This window comes from Mixophyes fleayi, chromosome 1 (assembly GCF_038048845.1).
Source record: "Mixophyes fleayi isolate aMixFle1 chromosome 1, aMixFle1.hap1, whole genome shotgun sequence".
In the NCBI taxonomy this organism is placed as follows: domain Eukaryota; kingdom Metazoa; phylum Chordata; class Amphibia; order Anura; family Limnodynastidae; genus Mixophyes; species Mixophyes fleayi.
Genome location: NC_134402.1, coordinates 389,108,282 through 389,129,049, shown reverse-complemented (window position 1 = coordinate 389,129,049; position 20,768 = coordinate 389,108,282). Strand labels below are relative to the sequence as shown.

At 38.3% G+C, this 20,768-nt stretch overlaps 1 protein-coding gene across 5 annotated transcripts in view; it reads left to right on the top strand.

Annotated features, from left to right (window-relative positions):
• The first annotated feature begins 2,124 nt into the window (after window positions 1-2,124).
• EDIL3 (EGF like repeats and discoidin domains 3) overlaps window positions 2,125-20,768 on the top strand; it is a 557,778-nt gene continuing 539,134 nt past the window's right edge. For 3 of the 5 annotated variants that reach the window (XM_075180505.1, XM_075180499.1, XM_075180492.1), the window contains exon 1: window positions 2,125-2,942. In XM_075180505.1, coding sequence (XP_075036606.1) covers window positions 2,876-2,942 — 67 coding nt within the window. In that variant the 5' untranslated portion in view covers window positions 2,125-2,875. The remainder of the gene's footprint in view (window positions 2,943-20,768) is intronic. The other 2 variants (XM_075180510.1, XM_075180484.1) reach the window with 1 other exon arrangement.

Here is a 20,768-nt window from a genome sequence, read left to right as displayed (position 1 = left end):
AGGCATTGATTTCTATATACATACATATGGTATGGCATCAATTGAACATACATAAAAAATAAGACAAACCTAGGTATATAGACCTGGACTAGTCTAGCTGCTGGGAGGCAAATGGCAGTGGGTATAAATGCTACATTGATCCAGATATAACACAGTCACTGATATCTCAATAAAATAATGTTCATAGCATACAAGTCCAGTAGATGGGAATTGGTATTTCTTTAAGTCTCTGCTAGTGCAATATAAATATTCAAATCACTGTCCACATATATCACATGGTTATTGCTGCGATGCTTTCAAATTTAACTTTGTTTACTTGCAGTTTCGATGTATATAGAGATGGTGGCCGGGTACCCAGTGTGCTGAAATCAGAGGATGTTTCTCGTGGTCCGTGCTTGTTACTGTTGGAGAGGAAGGTGCCTGCATTCCACTGTGGAACGCATCTGTCCCTTCCTGTTCTCGCGTATGTCCAAAAGATGAATTGTACGCAAGTCGGGAGTCAGCTGTTTTCTTAGCTCCTCCCTAACAACGGAGGGGGCGTGGCTATAATTTGGAGGGGCCTACCGGTGGATAGTCCTGCTGCCCTGCAGGCCAGTCCGAGCCTGACCGTACCCATCCATTCCGGCTGCTGGAATGTAGTTCTGAGAACCTTAGGCATCCTTTCCGGGTGTCAGAATGGGTCTGCAAGTACATTACCCATCCCTTCCGGCTGCTGGAATGTAGCTCCAAGGGCATTAACCATTCATTCTGGCTGCCGAAATAGAGGTTTGAGTACATTAAGCATTCTTTTCGGCGGCCAGAATGGGGCTCTGAGTACATTAAGCATCCATTCCAGCACCCTAAATGGATGATTAATATAAACAAAACCTTATTCCGGCACCCGGAATGGACGGCTAAAGTACTGAGACTTCCATTCCGGCACCCAGAATGGATTGTTAAGCTACTCAGAGCCACATTCCGCCAGCTGGAATGGATGGTTAGGGTAATCAGGCATCCATTCCGGCACCTGGAATGGATGGCTAAGAAATTGAGACATCTATTCTGGCACCCGAAATGAAAGGCTAAGATATTAAGACATCCATTCTGGTAGCTGGAATGGATGGCTAAGGTACTCTGAGCCCCATTCCGGCACCCAGAATGGATTGTTAAGCTACTCAGAGTCCCATTCCGGCACCTGGAATGGATGGTTAGGGTAGTCAGGCATCCATTCCGGCACCTGGAATGGATGGTTAAGGCACTCAGACGTCCATTCCGGCACCCAGAATGGATGGCGAAGAAATTGAGACATTTATTCTGGCACCCGGAATGAAAGGCTAAGATATTAAGACATCCATTCTGGTAGCTGGAATGGATGGCTAAGGTACTCTGAGCCCCATTCTGGCACCCGGAATAGATAATTAGGGTACTCTGAGTCCCATTCTGACTCTCAGAATTTATGAATAATCTACTCAGAACCCCATTCCGGCACTTGGAATAATTGTCTAAGATACTGAGAGCCCATTTCTGGCAGCCGGAATGAAAGGCTAAGGTGTTCAGAGCCCCATTTCGCGAGTCAGAATGGATGGTTAAGGTCCTCAGAGCTCTATTCCGGCAACCGAAATGGATGGCTAAGGTCTGTGGAGCTCCATTCCGGCAGCCGGAATGGATGGTTAAGGTCCTCGGCGCTCCACACCGGCAGCTGGAATGGATGGATAATGCACTCAGTGCTCCATTCTAACATACATTCAGGCAGGTAGAATGGATAACTAGAATATATAACTATAATATACAGAAATATATAATGTGTATGTGTGTTTACATATATATATATATATACAGACACACATACACACAGTATAATATATATGCAACATAATATGTTGTTCCACATATTACAGGTAAACTAACTGTGTAGCAGAACAGAATGCACTATACAGGGTGAGAAAACACAGCAAGCTTCAGTCAAGACACCAAGCAGCAGAGGGCGCTGTAGTAAGGTGACTCATTCCGGCATTCCAGCAGTTCCGGCTTTTATCTAATCCCAGTTCAACTACACTTACTTAATGATATGTATTGCATTGGGGTTGTTCTCTACTGTGCATTTAAATCATTATATTGTAGCGATCTTTCCTGCTTCTCGGCAATTCAGCATCCTCCCTGCCCGAGCTCACTGTCACTGGGAACATTCATCACATGCTTTGTTCCTCCGCAGCACAGAGCTGAGAGCTTGGTTAATTCCCCTCTTAACTGTGCTTATTTCTTCTGATCCCTTACAAGGCTGAGCAAAAAATATACTTAGCACATGCACTCTCATTTGCTAAGGAAAATTAAAATATATATATATACATATGTATAAAATATTGATGTTACAGTGCCTTTAAGGCAAGAGCACTGTAGCAAAGCCCAAGTGAAAAGGATGAACTAAGTCAGCAGGAGGAGCAGGTGTCTGGGCGGTGCAACCACATTCCCTTCTTCCCATTCTCTCTTTTTTGCAATCTCTTCTTGTCTTTTCATTCTTTCTTCCAGCAGAAGGAGCTACTTGTCTGAACAGTCAGAGGACCGGGGGAAGGAAGAGGGCTGTGTAGCTGAGACGCACGCTGCTTGTGTTTGTATACAGAGCACTCTCAGATTGGCATCGTTCTGACTGCTGCTGTCTCATTGTTCTCAGTCACTGACTAGGGGGAATCGTGAGGTGGACTCAGCCCGGATATAAATCGCACACCTGGTACTCTGTGCCATCTTTGCGCACTGACGACCATTGACTGTTACCACTTCTCTGCTCATACACTGAATTTGGAGATAAGGAATAATACTGAAGCAGCAGCACATCCTCATAGGACAGGACTTTGGCTTTGTTAAAGGGATCAATTTGTACCTGTTTTACTGACCCATAAACATGATCCAGAAGGAGGTCACATTCCTTCTGCTAAGTGTCAGCTTTTGGGTCCCTCTCCTAGTTAAAGGTAAGTGATGCCGTTGTGCTGAGCACTTTTCCCAATTACATTAACTAACTTCATCACTTAGAGACGCATCCTCTGTGGCAACATATGTGACTGCTAAGAATATGCTCAGGAGTAAAGTGTTCCTCCGGGAATGGAGGGTTAATATAGGGAATTGAGGATATAAGAGAAATGACGTGATCTAGTTTGAATTTGGAAAAACCATGATCCCGAAGTGGATTATTTGTCGTGCCATCTGCAGACCTGTTCTGTTTAGCAAATGGTCTTAACGAGATGACAGATAGAGAGCTTAATTGTAATCCCTATCAGCGGTTAGGAAGATTTAAATAACCGCAGGGCAGTCCTTATCTCTCTCCTAGTTTTTCTTGCAGTGATGTAAGATGCAGCCATGCTTAGAAATTAGGCTGGATAGACTATGGAATAGTCTTAAATCATCCGGTTACTTTTAATTTGTGTCAATATTCTTATAACAAATAGGAGAGTGTTTTAAAATAAATACTCATGTCTTTAAAAGTTTAATTTACAGCATCCTATTAACTAAGGACATAAGTTAAGTTTCATTTTGTATAGGCTGTTCAATTGGTGCATTCAAGTAGCAAAAAAGTAAATTAATGGCAAATGACAGGTACTTTCCTAAATAAGCTTAATAGTAAAGTAAAAGAGTCCACTCTACACTTTGTGTCCTTGCCTGTGTCTGTTCACTGCACCCTTGCATGCTCCTGTGTTTTTATTCCCCAGCCTGAGCCTTATTTCTGTACTGTTGTATGCACCTGAGCTCTGCTCAGTCTGTAACTAATCTTTAATTGGCCCTGGGTTCTAGCCTTAACCCTTACTAGGCTATTACCCCCTGACTTCTCCTGGGCTGTGCACCCCTACCTGCTCCTATGCTCTGGACTCCAGCATGCTGATGGGTTTTGTGCCCCAGCCTGCTCCTGAGCTCTGCACCTCTGCTAAAAATCCATCTATCCTGTGCTTGGCATCTGTTCTGCGAATGGAATATAGCTCCCTAACTTCGCTTATTAGAGGGGAAAGGTCTTGTTAAATACAGACAATTCGTCATGGCTTGTAGGAGTTAGTCTAAGGATGAAAGGAATGGATGAGATTAGTGCCTACCAGACTGTGTAGTTTGTTTCTCTGCCTAACAGATAATGAAGCCTTTGGGGCTTTAAATTGTGTGAACAGGCACTGATCTGATCTCCCAAATTAATATAAATATCACAATGGGAGTGACCGCATCTATAAAATAAATCCCTGCTCCCTCAGTACACAGACTGCATCAAATTTTTACCATGTCAACCTCTGTTTCTATGAACTGTTCAGATCTAGAACATCTTTATCAATCTGCAGGAAAAACACCATTAACTGAGAGGGATTATATAGAGATGTTAGATGCATTTTATTTATTTGGCTACAGTGCAGCTTATAGATTTATCTAGGAAACAAGTATGCAATCAGTAAAGCCAACAATGCTGTCATTATATTATAGATTAGAACAAAGAGTCAAAAGGTATCCGGAATAGCTTAATTAACCACTTGGGCTGAACAAATGATTTCTCTCTTTAGATACATATTTTCCGGTGTGTTTGTTAGTATCGATTAGTCCTGCACTTAGGTCCTGAAATGAAAGGAAGTTAATTTCCCCACCAACCCCCACCGACTGTACTTCCTGTTATTCACTCTCTACCCCCTCTACAATTCCCTCGAGTCCTTTAGTTGGTTGATGAGGGCAGACCCTATGGGATAGAGAGGTCTTTCGCAGTAACTGCATATCTACTCATTGTCAGGTCGTAAAAAAAAAAAAAATCTGATTAGGCTATCCTGGATCTGTTTAAATCAGCTCAACTATATTTTTTCAATAAAATATTTGCAGCTTTGCTGTACTCTCTCTTAACTGGTTATGGGAGTGAACACGTATACACATCAGACAGCCCAGTGGACTTAAATTCTTAGTAATAAGAGAAATACTGGCTATATTAAAACTCATTGAGCCATTGAATAGTGATAAGAAGGGATCCATTTAATAACATTTGTATATAAAAGATGAAAAAAGAATAAATTATTTTTATAATTTGAACAGAATGATGCAGTCCATCCTATCAACTGTCCTTTGGGGGAAGGAAAACTATGGTGTTACTACTTATTTATTTATTTTATTCGTAAATATATGTTCCTTTTATATTACATTCTGGCAGATGTTAGTTCGATCACAGCATATTCAGACAGATGTTATTTTAATGATGCTACACAGTAAAAATATAAAGGCGACTTCATAGATTGGAACAGACAAAAAAAGGTTCATTAACATACAAATGTTGTTTTTCATGCAAATTGAATCTGCAGTTTGTTTTTATTACTCTTTGACCTTTTTATGTTATTTCTTTCTTAGTCAACTTTTGCTGCTTGGTGCGGCATAGTTGTAGGAATCACAGGAGACAGTACTGAAAAAGAAAAAGGCAGACTTTCCTCTTTATGTATTTCTTCTAGAGGTATTGGAGTAATCTCTCTAGTATAGGCCTTTCCCATGAATCATTTTTACTTTTAAAATGAAACCAATAGATCAGTAATCAAACTGAATATTGTAGTAGCTGTTAAATAATTCATCAGTATGGACTGATGTAAAAATCCAATGACATTTCATATAGTTGAAGGAAGCACGTGATGTTATACAATCTGTCAGAGTGGCTAACGCTCATGTCTTAATCTTTTAAGCAAAATGTACCCCATTACGGTCTAGACAAATTCATTTGTTTTACAGATTGACTTCCCTGGATAGCTTCAATTCCCTTTTCTGTCTAAAATGAACTATTGATACAAAGATATCTCATATTTCTCACTTGCTGTGAAACCCACTCGCCAATTAAATATTCATTTAAAAAAAAAACTACTTTTTCATCTTTTTTATGTAGTGGATTGATAATCTTAAAGTAATGGGATGATCTCTAATGTAACATTTGCAAAAGCATTAACATTCTTTTTTCTCTGTGAAGATTATCAATCACTCTAATGCAGTTCGTTATGAAAACTTGTTTAATAAAATCCGATTTGGAAAGTAAATGACTTTACAGTCACGAGAATGACCTCGTTTTAACAATTGTCCAATTTTCTTAACTGAAAGTTGATGACTACAAACTTCCAAATTATTATCTGATTTTTAACTACATCGGTATGCCAATAGCCAGGCCAATGAGCTGTAAAATTGAATGTCATCCTTCCTTAAAATGTGTTATTTGCCAAATTACAGAGGCTTCCAAGTTTAGTGCGCTCTAACATTTACATTAAGGGACAAGTCAAGATGATTTTCTGTTTTCCCAATGAGTGAAAACGAATGGATTTTTTCTTTTAGTGCGCATGCTGCCCACTGTAGTCTTATATTTAATTACTTCCAAATATTATATATCCTTAAGTAGCCAGATGTTCTGCAATTTTCAATTTAAAACAGATATTTAACATTTACAGTTTATGCAGCCACTTCTGTTAGCTTAAACTACAGGCGCCTTGGGAATTGTTTTAACATTGCCACATTTGGACGGGCTGGAGACCCCCACCCCCCACTTCTTTCCCATACCTTGGCAGCCATCATACATATGTTTAGGAATTCAGACTGTAAGCTCCAATGGGGCAGGGACTGATGCGGGTGAGTTCTCTGTACAGCGCTGCGGAATTAGTGGCGCTATATAAATAGCTGATGATGATGATACACATGTCTATAAGAAGCGCTGACACACATCTCTCTGCTTTACTACTTCTTTCAAATTATTTCCCACTTATGCATACAGTTACTAAATCGGTATTCTACAATTATCTTATAGAATATATAGGGCACCCACTAATACTTTTTTTAATTTCTTGTTATATATTAAGACCTATATATAGACCTGTGTTTATCCCATGTGTACTTTTATTTCCTTATGTCTCTTTCTATCTAACATCTGCTGGAAATTTGTCACAAGCTCTGGATACTTTGTAAGTAAGCTTACATATAGCAATCCATTACTTTATTATATAGTATGTTCCCTTGTTTACCTTTTACTACATACATTGCTTTACCTTTATGGTTCTCTCCAGCCATGTGCTTATACCATAAGGCAGAATTTTTCATTTTCCTTTTCCCTAGGACACTGCTCTCTTATGCTCTGTGTGCTGCAGCTTTTTGTCATATTGCAGGTCAGTGGACATGAACAACACTGTCTGTATAAACACACGGCTGAAATTATAAAAAAAAGACAGCAATGTTTATAGTAAAAGTTGACAGGGACATAAAGAAGTCAATAAGTTTACTTAAGTGGAAAACCTATTGTCTTTTTTGTCTCTGTCTTTAGCACACACATTTCACAGTGTGGCATCTTGCCCTTTAATGTCTTTAAAGGTGTATATACAGATGTTGACAAATTGACAAATGTTGGTACCCATCCACGAATAAAGAAGATCCAATATTTTTCTCTGAAATGACTTGCAACTGACAAAAGTAATTGGCTCCCATCATTGCTTATTCCATATTCAACAGAAATCAGACATTGCATTTGAAGTTTGATTCATCAGATTATTTTAAGTAATAAAACAAATGAAAATGGCATTGACAAAAATGATGGGACCCTAAACTTTGTTCCACAACTTTTAGTGGCAGTCTCTGCAATCCAGCAATTTATGTAGCTCTTAAGGAGACTTCAGGACCACTCTTCCAGAGCAAACTGCTCCAGCTGTCTCAAGTTTGATGGGTGTCTTCTCCAAATTGCATGTTTCAGATTTTTCCATAGATGTTCAATAGGAATCAGATCAGGGCTCATAGAAAACCACTTCAGAATAGTCCAATATTTTGTTATTATGCATTCTTGGGTGCCTTTAGCTGTATGTTTTGGGTCACTGTCCTGTTAGAGGATCCATGACCTACGACAGAGCTTTCTGACACTGGAGAGTATGTTTTGTGCCAGAATCCTTGATAGTTTTGAGCTTTAACTGTGCTCTGCACAGATTCAAGGCATCCTCTGCTATATGCAGCAAAACATAACTGAGCCTTCTCCATGTTTCGCAGTAAGTATGGTGTTCTTTTCTTTGAAAGCTTAATTTTTTAATCTGTGGACATAGAGCTGAGGTTCATTGCCAAAAAGCTCCAGTTTTGACTCCTCTGTCCAAAGGACTCCCAGAAGCATTGTGGATTGTCAACATGCATTTTAGCAAATTCCATTCTGGCTTTTGTTATGTTATTAGTCAAATAATTGAGTCCTCTTGGGTCTTCTTCCATAGAGCCTACTGTCGCTCAAAAAGTGTCAGATGGTGCGATCAGACTCTGATATACCTTGACCTTGAAGTTCTGTTTGTATCTCTTTAAAAGTTTTCCTTAGCTCTTTTTTCTACCATTGTCACCATCGTTCTGTCTAATCTGGAGTTTGCTTTCCTCTTGCAGCCACGTCCAGTGACGTTAAACGTTTTAATAACATTTGCAACAGTAATCACGTGAATCACAGATATATCAAGCTGCTTGGAGTAAAATTTTTCATTGACCAAAAAAGTTTTACTCCTTGCCAAAAACAGTTCTGTAGTTGTCCTTGGTTTAGTTTCACCTGAGTTAATAAAAACCTAATTTGTTAGAGAATCTGTTGCTTCTTAAGTCTATTACTTGCTAGGTAAGAAGCCTTGTTTATTATAGTATTAATCTGTGTGGTATTGTGAGTAATGAAAAACCAGTTGAAAAAATATGTTTTGAATAGTACATTGAATAGTTCACATGCAATTCCTGTGCTGAATCAAAATGATGTAAGATATAAAAATGTTGCTGGAGGAAGTAGCTGGTAATGTCATTATTTTTTCCCAATGTCGGCTCTCAAGATTTACTGTAAAAGACTAGTCAGCCACATGAAAAATCAAAAAACTTTGCGGTGTATTTTGTTAGACAATATCATGCAATAATAACCAACAGCACAGGAATAAAAAATATTATTTATTATTTGACATTTTGAGTTTACATTTGAAAATTACATTGTATTTGAACACATTCCAGCTGTCCATCCATCCAAGTTTCTTCCAACATTAAACTAATGTCATGTAGACACTGTGGGGCATATTCAATTGTTCCGAATCCCCGCGGCGTTAAAACTATTACCGTTATTACGGTAATAGCTGGATTTCAGCTTGCGGCTCAGGGAGCTGCGAGCTGAAATCCAGCGAGAAAACTACCGTAATAACGGTATTTACGTGCGAGATTTTTGACGTTTCCGCCAACAATTGAATATGCCCCTGTGTGTGTCAGTGTATTTTAGCCTTCGGAACTCACCATTTATTTCTCTTAGGCTGTGTAAGCTTTGAGTTTCTGTCACATGGAAACTGATATGCTCTATAATTGTTATCTTTGCTGATGTGATCAATTAGGCCTCATAACCTCTGGCATTTAAAACAGGATTTTGATTGTTTTTTAATAAAATATTTTTATTGAATTTTTGAATAATTGCCTGGGGTGAGGCTACAGGAAAAGAAAAAGGGAGGGAAATGGGGTGAGATTACAGTTCTCAACATAACAACAATGTCTTACATCAAAGCCAAATACGACATTGCATATAGAGTGAAATAAGTGGATAACAGCACATTTTTGCTAGTGAATTCAGAGGGAACGGGTTAGGGAGCATACACTGTGGATCCAGAGGGGGGCGATTTGGGCAATTGCCCCCCCTAGCAGCAATCTTAATACCTTAAAATTGATGCTGAGAGGTCCGATCATCAGAAAGAAAGGGGTTGGGTCCACCGTGGCCAGCCAATCAGAGTGAAGGAGGGGAGTGGCTATGCGAAAACGCTCATTCCTAAAAAAATTATATGTCCATCCCGGGAGCTTATAGGGATATTAGGATGGGGAAGAAAAGTTGGAGGGATGGGAATGGACTGTATATAATTTCTACGTTTAGGTCATTCAGCTAGAGGAGTAAAATATTTTATGAACAGGAGCCAGAGCTATGTTCACAGTGTGAAGTTCAAGGACTCCAAATGCTGGTGAATTGATTGGGATGATCATGAGTTATACATGTGAGATCCTCAAATTTGTATATTTGCCCTACTTTATTGAAAAGAGCAGGAATTACAGAGGAGTCAGTTTTCAATCAAACACCTAGGGGTATATTTACTAAACTGCGGGTTTGGAAAAGTAGAGATGTTACCTATAGCAACCAATAAGATTCTAGTTATCATTTATTTAGTACATTGAAAACCCCCTAGACGCTATGAGGATCTGACCTTTGAGTTTCTAAGTGTGTTTCAGGGTATTTAGGATTAAGCACTAGGAGATAATAGGACAACTGGGTCGGAGGTGCACCTGTATGACTGCACACAATAGGTTGCCTGGTAATATTTTTGCACGCAGTGGAGCCTGAGTCCTCCTGTTTGGAGTACCTGGAGGATCCTCTGTCAAATTCTGGGCCTTCTGACTGACCAAATAAAGCGTGAAAGGCGTTTTGATATTTTTTAAGTGCAGTGGAGGTAACTCTTGCCGTCAAAGTTTGGAATAGGTTGAGCAGCTCATTCAGTACGTTCAACTTCACCATGGCAACTCTATAATAACTATGTCCAGAATATACATTGAATATCCCTTACTCAGAGGTCCTTTATGAGCGTTTCTATTAGTGGAAGAAAATGGCTTGTAAACAATGATTAGAAACAGTATCTAACTTGGGCACAGGCGACAAATCCCCCCGAGACTAAAGCCCTTACACAAATTTGATCTATGCAAGTGTTCAGCCAGGGGCTCAATTGCCATAACATAAATAAAGGGTGAGAGAGGGCATCCCTGTTTTGTCCCATTGGTAATTGGAAATGAATCAGAAAGAAACCCGTTACTAAAGACCTTGGCAGATGGACCCGGGTATAGGGCCATGATCGCCTGTAGGATGGCCCCCTGAAAGCCAAATTTGAGTAAAACCTAATTCATATAGTCCCAGTGCAATCTACCAAATGCTTTCTTAACATCCAGAGACAGCATTAACAGCTCAGCATGGTTTTTCGAGGCATAATCCACAAGATGTAGCAATCCTCTTGTGTTGTCTGACGCTTGGCGTCCCAACACAAGCCCATTGACCAATTTTATAAACCCTGTTCAGAATAGACTATATCCTCTACAGAGTTCAGTACAAATTGTACGTAGTGACCTTAATAGTGCCTAGCACATAATAAATGCAATAGCCCAATATATAGAAGCAATTAAAATATAAAGGAGCACACTGGCTTGCAGGGCATATAGTTGATACATTTAATAAAAAATATTCGTTGTGGGTGATATTTAGAGTTTAGGCAAATGGACCGCACTTGGAACGTGAGAGTCACATTATCCTACAGTGCCACATTGAATCTGAATGAGGATATACCTCTTATGCGTTTCTTCCTATGTGGACTTTATCAAGGATATGTTGCTATTTATAGCCTGCTTCCTTAAAAACTTTATTTATATGACAAATTTAAAACCAAGGGCATGGTATATTATTTAAAAATCAGTTTTAATCGTCCTGAGCAAAACGATTACTATGATCTCTAATATATATAGTACCCTACAGTGTGAATTAGACATACCATTCTTACTGCAGTTTTCAATTACACACACAACAACGTTATTCCAGTAGAAACTATTGGCAAATAATTTTTACAGTTTTAAACTTTTTTATTTTTTCACATACATCAATTAGTAATTCTCTTGCTCAGGAGGCTTAGGAAGATGAAAAATGATTTTTAAACAATACACAATACCCTTGGTTTTAAATTTGTAATTTAAATAAAGGAAGCAGGCTATGAATAGCAACGTCTGTTGCTGCTTTCTCTTGTGTCCCGGCTGCCATCTCCACCTGCAGTGTCCTGACAGCCATTACCCAGCCACCTTTTCCTTCTACCTGTGTCCCATGTGACACCATTTCTTCCTCCTTCACTAACGCACATACCCCTAAACAATTTCCTGTGGTTCTATTGCATGAGAGCATGGTGTGAAAGGAGCTGTCGAGTCTCCTGATTGGCCATAATATTACAGTGATCGACTTTCATTAAAACTTTGTTGGGATGGCCATGGGCACCTCTCCACCTCAGTGCCATAGGCCTTAGGAAGCAACCTAAAATGCCTATGTTATAATATTTTACTGCATATAACCAATATATTTTCCTTGCAGAGTTAGCCCTTGCTATATCTGTGATGCATCACCATAGAAAGTCAATGAGTCAGGAGAAAGTTTTCACAGTCCATAATACAATTACTTCAACTAACAATTAGTTAGTTTTTTTTTGTTACTGATACATTTCTTTGGAAATGAAAAAACCTTCAATGTTCATCTTCATCTTCTCCTGTACAAACATGTGGAGGTTAATGATAGACATGTATGAGTAGGTGCTTCATCATCAGACCTAATGACATAAAGTTGCTGTATTATTATTATTAATTATTGCCCGTTGGCCATAACAAGCACTCAAAATAAATATAGCAACCTGCACTCCTCGCCTTTACTTACAATATGATACTGCAGATGCAAAATGGTAATCCATGGTGCATCCATCATTTTAAGATAATGCTTTAGACACCCAATGGGGAGTTCATTTATGAAGCACACTTTATACACAGCATAAAATGTATTGACTTAGCTCACATGCGTCTAGATGATTTGTCCTGGACACATTAAGATGTACCCCTACCCTTCAATGTTGGGAGACTACAAAGTACGCCTAAGTGTTCAAAGAGGCAGAAAAATCTGATGAGGTGCACTGAGCAGTATAAATGTCATATCGAAAGTCCAACTTCCTACAACTTTAGACCCACCCCTTTCATTTAATAACAATTCTGCTAAATTGATAGACTGTTTAGAATCATTTATGGCTTCAATTATTCATGCTAGTGAGAATACATCATGGTTGCATTTACTATGTGTCACTTGGGCGTGTTTAAAGGTTTGCGTGTTTGTTTTGTTTACATTGGGCAAAGTATGCTTAAAAATACATGAGTGCACCTACTCCAAACTTGAAAGGATAGTCCTTACTCAGCCTATCTCCTCCCATTGGGCAGCAGAAACTTCCTCCCCTCCACACATGCCACCATCTTCATCACCAAAGTGGTCTTTTTCTTATTTATTAATCTCCACTGTGTTTGCTCGCTGCTCAGTCTGTGCCCCACTGCACCTCCCTCTTCTACCTACTCCACCCCCCACCCCCCCCATCTTGCCTAGGATACTTTGGGAGATGACTGATATACTCTAGTTTACAGTAACAGGCAATTTATATCAGTCATAATAGAAGACTGTTTTCTCACATTTATCTGCATTTCTCAGCTATTTAATTTATTTAAAAAGTGTATTCTACAAATGAGAACAGGTGAGAGGTCATGGATGCTTCTGTTTAAAAGATTCCACTGTGACAGGCACCTGAGCAAAATCAAGGGAATATTCAACAACTGAACCAAACCCTGTTGGGGGAAGAGAAGTGAAAGGCTGTTGTACACACCAAGCAAATTAGCCTTCTTTTTTGTCACACATAAACTATACATATGGCTATGATTTACTTCCTGACTTGTCCAAGGTCAGGGGAATTCCTTTTTAAAATTGATGCAGTCTTTTCATCTGTAGTATAAGCTATTTGTCCCTGTTTGTTGAAGCATGTAAGAAATAAACGCATGATCATAAAATGCTTCTGAGTATTTAAAAAATTTATATTCAAGTAAGTAAATCAGAGTGATTTTTGTGTTCAGAGTGTGACACATTATATCCCTATTTAGAACAAACTGCACTTCATGGAGGTGAGTTAGTGAAGACAGAAGTGATTTGATATTTATGAGGAAAAATGGTACAAGAATAATGTGCATCATTTACCCTGTGTATACAGTTTTAATTTTGAAACAATACAATATTGAATAAAAAAAAGTGAATACACATATGATTGTTTTCCTTAAGTGAACCTGTCACCTTTACACTTGCACCTAGCGAGAAAAAAACTTTATAATCATATCGGTTGCGACATAAGATACATAGCCACCACTGCTATTTTATCTCAAATCTGATCCATACCTATTAAATCCCTTTATTAAACTGTCCTTTTAGTTAAACTTAGATTTAATGTTTCTAAATAATATTTTAATCTGAGTATGGGCATATATACAGTGACGTGAAGTCCTACTGTGTGAAACATGGTGGCGAGGAGTTTTGACATCACTTCCTGTTTATGAATCTCTGAATTTCTGCGCTAGTCCGTCTGCTCTTTTTCTACTATCCTGTCAGCCTATATCTCAAGCTGCAGCAGAAACATAGGCCTGTCAGATCTGGGAATGCTGGTTTTGTCATCAAAGGTATACAATTAATTATGTTATGTCATATAGATTTATACAATTACCTGAATAAACTCCATTATGATTTTTATGTTGCTTCTTGTTATATTTGGCTGCTGGGATCCATCTGCTATTTCTACAGAGTGAGTTTTTCTCTTGGACAAACCTGTCTTCCATAAGTAGGTTACGGCATGGGAGAAGTCTTGTAGCCAGTAGTAAAAGGTGTTTACCAGTTACTGGGTGCAGGTCAGAGAGAAACCTTAGAAGGCGAGAGGGAGAGTATTTTGATATGAGATTTGAGATGTATGAAGGGGTGGTGTTGTTGAGGGATTTGCTGGTAAGGGTGAGTGATTTAATTTGGATTCTGGAGGCCACTGGGAGGGAGTGTAGGGATTTGCAAAGTGGTGCAGTGGATGTGGAGCGGTGTGAGAAAAAGATCGACCTTGCTGTGGCTTTGAAGATGTATTGAAGCGGGGATCGATGGATGAGGGGAGTGCTAGATAGGAGGAGGTTACAATAGTCACGATGGAAGATGGTAAGAGAGGGGATAAGAGTTTTGTTAGCATCTTGGGTAAAAAAATTGCATATTTTGGCAATATTTCAGGAGGTGATAGGACTGGGAAAGAGACTGGAAGACTAAAACAGAGGACAGAGTGAAGGGTGACACCAGGGCTGCAGGCTTAGCAGACAGATAAAATGATGGCGTTATTGTCAGGAAGATTTGAGGGGAAGTGGTAACCATGGGAGGATGGAATACTGTAAATTCTGTATTAGACATGTTGAGCTTTGGGTAGCTTTGAAGCATTCATGTGGATGTATCAGACAGTTGGTTACACAATATAGTACAGAAGGGGAGAAGTTAGGGAAGTATAGGTAGATTTGGGTTTCGTCTGTGTACATTTGGTACTGGAGACTAAATGGGTGAATTACTTTTTCAAGAGAAAATGTGTACGGTCAGAAATGTAGAGGCTGAGAATATAGCCTTGTGGAGAGATGGAATGGAAGGGAGAATGAGCCAGAGGTAGAGACAATAAAGGAGCAGTTTGATATGTAGAAAGTAAACCAAGAAAGAACTGTGTCAGGACGGCCAATGAAGTTTAAGGTATTCAGGAGAAAGGGCGATAAACAGTGTTGAACATAGCAGAGAGGTACATGATTACATGGAAGAAATCTAACCTCTATCAGAGACAAACAAATAGACAGCAAAAAATAGTGTAGTGGGCTTCTATGGTCCTTTAATCATTCTTCATTGCATAAATACTTGTGTTAATGTGCAGCTCATAAAATCAATAATTTTTTGTTTCTTTCCCTATTTGGTCTACATTTTGTTGTGTTCGTCACCAGTTAAATGGAAAACAGTTCAGGCAGAGGCGCAACATGTACTGAATGTGTAAAATGTGACCTTAAATACACAGGAAAACTTTGAGAGGGGAGAAAATGATTATGGGAGAGAAAAATGAGAATGTTTATCTAAACAATTCTTGATTTTACCGGATGACTTAGTAACACTTTAACAAATGCTAGGAAAATCCTTCAAAATATTTACCACTTAATATTTATATTTGACAATTATAAAGGAAAGAAATAGAATGCATTGAGATTGTTATAAGAATAATTTGACAATCATTTCTACATTTGTAAAATAACATGACCCATATCAGTTGTCATCTTATTAACTGTTAAACATTAAGGTCAGTGTTATAGTGAATACGTTTGCAAATAATTGCTTGGTTGTCATCCCTACCTCTTCCTCTTTAAAATTGTCTTTGCTGACTGGACATAAATGATTAATTGAGAACATACACGTTAACATAAAAACCTGGTGCATAGTTAGTTTGAGTCTCCCTAAGAGAGCACAATCTAATCAGACTCATTGTAAATCCACAAATGAATTGGTCTTCTAGAAGTACATTGGCTCACAAACCAGTTATCTATATCAGCCCTGTAATTGGTCCCAGATGGGTATATTTGAAGTAAATTCGCTAATCACTAAATCTTTCACTATCTGTGGTCCCTGAAGACAAATTTAAGAGCAATGGTGCCAGAGCATGAGCATACTATATATAAAAATAAGAAGCAACTTCATAAACCTCAATAATACAGCTTTGCTATATAGCCATGTCTAGTGGTTTATAAAAAATACACTGACAGTCTCATACATAAACACTTCTGCTAGGTAGGTCATAGTAATATGTCACAGTGATATACATAGTCCCTTGCAGGGTCTGTGTATATCACTATCGTACAAAGGGCTTGCTCTCAAAATACCACATTAATGTAATATTGCAGCTACCTGTGCTGAATTAATTAATTGAGGTTTTAAAAAGCACCTGTAATGGCAATTTATTCATTCATTCATTCATTCAGTACAGGTAAGTTAAATGGGACACTTGCAGGCAATGCATATTGTAACTGAATTAAAGATGGTCACTGACCCCCGTGTTTTGGTTTTGGATTCGGTTTTGGATCTGGATTACCGTCGTGTTTTGGTTTTGCAAAACTGCCATTGCGTGTTTTGGTTTTAGTTTTGGTTTTGTTTGGTTTTGTTTTGCTATTTTTTGGGAAAATCCATGTTTTTGGGCCTAAATTAACCCAATTTAGTGCTCCAACTGTTTTAGAGACAAGTAATCTAATTGTTGAGGTAATAAATCATCCAAAAAACCAGTTTAATTCTTCGTTGGTAGGCCTATTCTACACACAAAACAGATTGTCTTCCTCTCCATCTATGCATATTGGCAATGCAGCCATCGTCTTTGAATGTATATTACACCCTACACTTATAGTTAAATATGTAAAGAAATGGAAAAAGCCAGTTTGGTTTCTGTCTCTCAAGGCCCCCCTCCACTTGTATAAAATACAAAAAAATCCAGCCGTTATAGACTGTACAATATTAATTGACATGGAGAAAGCCAGTTTGGTTTCTGTCTCTCTAGGCCCCCCTCCACTTGTATAAAATACTAATAAATTCAGCCGTTATATACTGTACAATATAAATTGAAATGGACAAAGGCAGTTTGGTATCTGTCTGCATCAGATCCTCTCTCCACTAGGAGTAAAATAGAAAACTATTCAGCCGTTATATAATCTAGAACATAAATAGAAATTGAGAAAGGCAATTTGGTATTTGTCTGCATCATAATCATCAACATCATCATTAGCGCCCTCGTCGCCTACACAAATCTCCCCCTCATCCTCTTCTAATTCCAAAGTGGCATCCTCAATTTGGGTATCACCGGCTACACTCGGGCTATTAAGGCACACATCAGCAGAATGCTCACGATTAGACATCCCACTGTTGGATGGACTCTCCACAGGGATTGTTGTCATTTGTGAATCAGAGCAAATATTCTCCTGTAATGCCTCACTGTTATCTTGCAGCTCGGCTTTGACGCGTAACAGTAGTTGTGCACCAATTGTAGGCTGGGTAACTTTTTGGGATCTGCCACTAATAGCCAAAGGTGAAGGCCTCATTCTCTCTTTGCCACTGCATGTGTAGAATGGCATGCTTGCAATTTTTTTTTTATCGTCACTTAACTTTTGCTCAGTTACACTTCTTTTTCGCTTCAATACAGTAAATTTTTTTTGGGTTTTTGTTTTTTGCACTAATTTGAAAACACTCTGTTGTTTGACATCGCCTTGGCCAGATGACGTACTAGGAACACTAACATCAGGACTGGTGACAGAACCTGGTTGCTCATTCAGATCATATGTGGACTGCTTTGAATCCATTCTGAGCGCAAACCACTGGGGAGTGCTAAAAATTATTTAGTAGATACTGCTGACAGATATGACTTTTGACAGCCAGAAATATTTATGCACAATTATGGGGGACACCCCAAAAGCGCTGGGGAGTGCCAAATATGAAGAAAAAATAATAAACCTCTATCCTCCTCTCTGCACTAGCGATTTTGGTTAGAGCAATTGCAAGAACAATATTGTATTCTCTGTGCCTGCTCTAATTAGCCTATGACTACACCCTGCTCTCTCCCTCTGTCAAATGGCGATGGATTGCTGTGGAGGCGTGTATTTATAAAGTTGAAGTATCGCGAGAACCGAGCCCCGAGATCCGACGACGTCACAATGACGTTCGGCCTCGATTTGGATTCGGAATGGGCGGGAGAGTACCGAGCTGCTCAGCTCGGTACTCGGATACCCAAAGTTCGGGTGGGTTCGGTTCTCGGAGAACCGGACCCGCCCATCTCTAAACTGAATACACATATGTAAAGTATCCACACATATGTGTGTATAGATAGATAGATAGATATACAGTGGCCGAAGTGGGGGTGAATACGGTCATACAGCCACTTCTCATGTTACCTTAAATGTAAAATTATAACATTCCTTTCACTTACATTCCCATTACATTTTTCTTACTGTCACTTCGACCACTGTGTACATATAAATATATATATATATATATATATATATATATATATATATATATATATATATATATATATATATATATATATACCAGTCAACCACAACATTAAAACCACTGACAAGTGAAGTGAATAAAATTGATTATCACATTACACTGGCACCTGTCAAGGATTGAGATATATTAGGCAGCAAGTGAACAGTCAGATCTTGAAGTTGCTGTGTTGAATGCAGGAGAAATGTGTAAGCATAAGGATCTGAGTGACTTTGATAAGGGACAAATTGTGATGGCTAGACAACTGGGTCAGAGCATCTCCAAAACGAAAGGTTTTATGTGGTGTTCCCGGTATGTACCTACCAAAAATGGCTCAAGGAAGGACAACCGGTGAGCCTGTGACACAGAATTGGACCATGGAGTAATGGCAGAAGGTGGCCTGGTCTGATAACTCACGTTTTCTTTACATCTTGTGGATGACTGGGTACGTGTGCCTCTTTTACCTGGGGAATAGATGGCACCAGGATGTGCTATGAGAAGATGGCAAGTCGGTGGAGGGAGTCTGATGCTCTGGCCTTTTCCAGCAGGATAAAGCGCCCTGGCACACTGCAAAAATTGTTCAGGAATGGTTTGAGGAACACGACAAAGAGTTCAAGGTGTTGACTTGGACTTCAAATCCCCTAGATCTCAATCAGATCGAGCATCTGTGGGATGTGCTGAACAACAAGTCAGAGCCATGAAGGCTCCACCTCGCAACTTACAGGACTTAAAATATCTGATGCTAACGTCTTGATTTCAGATACAACAGGACAAACTCAGGTCTTGTGGAGTCCATGCCTCAATGTGTCACAGCAGTTTGGCGGCATGTGGCAGACCTACACAATATTAATCAAGTGGTTTTAATGTTGTGGCTGAACTATATATATATATATATATATATATATATATATATATATATATATATATATATATATAGTACTTGCCAATTATTCATGTATTTATTTACTTGATTTATTTATGTAGAATATTTTTTTAAATAATATTGGTCTGTGTTTAGTATTTAAATGTTGTTTTGTTTATGGTGCAATATACATGCTTTCTAGTTTTCTGATTTAATTTACTTATAAAGTAATTGAACAGTAAATGCTAAATGTTACCATGTCATGCACAAGAAAATATAATGTTCATAAATTAAATAGCCTTAGTAAGAAGCATTTTAAAGCTAAACTTGAATTTGGAGCCTTGATGACATTATAAAAACATTGCAACAAGAGCAACTATATATTCAGAGAGGAAATTAAAGTAAAATTTATAGTTTAACCCACTTCAGTCAGTTTAATGGGAAACAGTGAAGATTTCCAATAATTAATTATCTAATTTATTTGTTAATGTAATGAACAGATTTATTGTGTAGAGGTAGAACTGTCAGCATGTAGATTGTAAACCATTGTGTTTGTGTTAAGCTGTTTGCTAATAAAAATGGTTAATATGAATTATCATGTAAATAAGGAATCTATACGTTCAAGTGATTTTTTTCTGTTGAACAAACTCCTGCGAACTAACTAGTAGTATTAATTTAGATGAAGAGCTCGTCCTAAGAACTATGCATTTTGTAACAAATTCAGTGACAGGCAGATAGGGTAAGCCTTTTGGCTAAAATAAATAAGAACATTTAATATATGTAAAATGTATTTTAGATATCTTGATTGGTTAAAATGTTATCTTATATAGCATGTTCTATTGGAAATGATAATGTAAACCAAGTAATGCATTGCTTCGCCACTTGTCTTTCTTTGTCCTAGTTATCGTCTCCTATCCTGTTGATAGAAGTTAGTAAAAAGAAATTGCAGAATAAACACCCTTTAATATGATAATTTGAAATAATGCTTCATAATGAGATCACTGTGGAATATGTAGTGTGTTGCATGCAATGCTGCACATGTATAAATTCCTATTGCCCTATACATAGCATGGCGTGTGGTCTGGTGGAAAAGTAAATGTCTAGCTGTAAAAATATAAATACTGAGAATGTGCATGTAAAAAGGTGAATACTTATTGTATCATGTAAATCATAAACTAATAGCATGCGTATATTTTAAACATTATATATATATATATATATATATATATATATACTGGCAAAACGTTAAATATATTACATAATATTAAGCGAGGGGATGTGAAATAACATAGC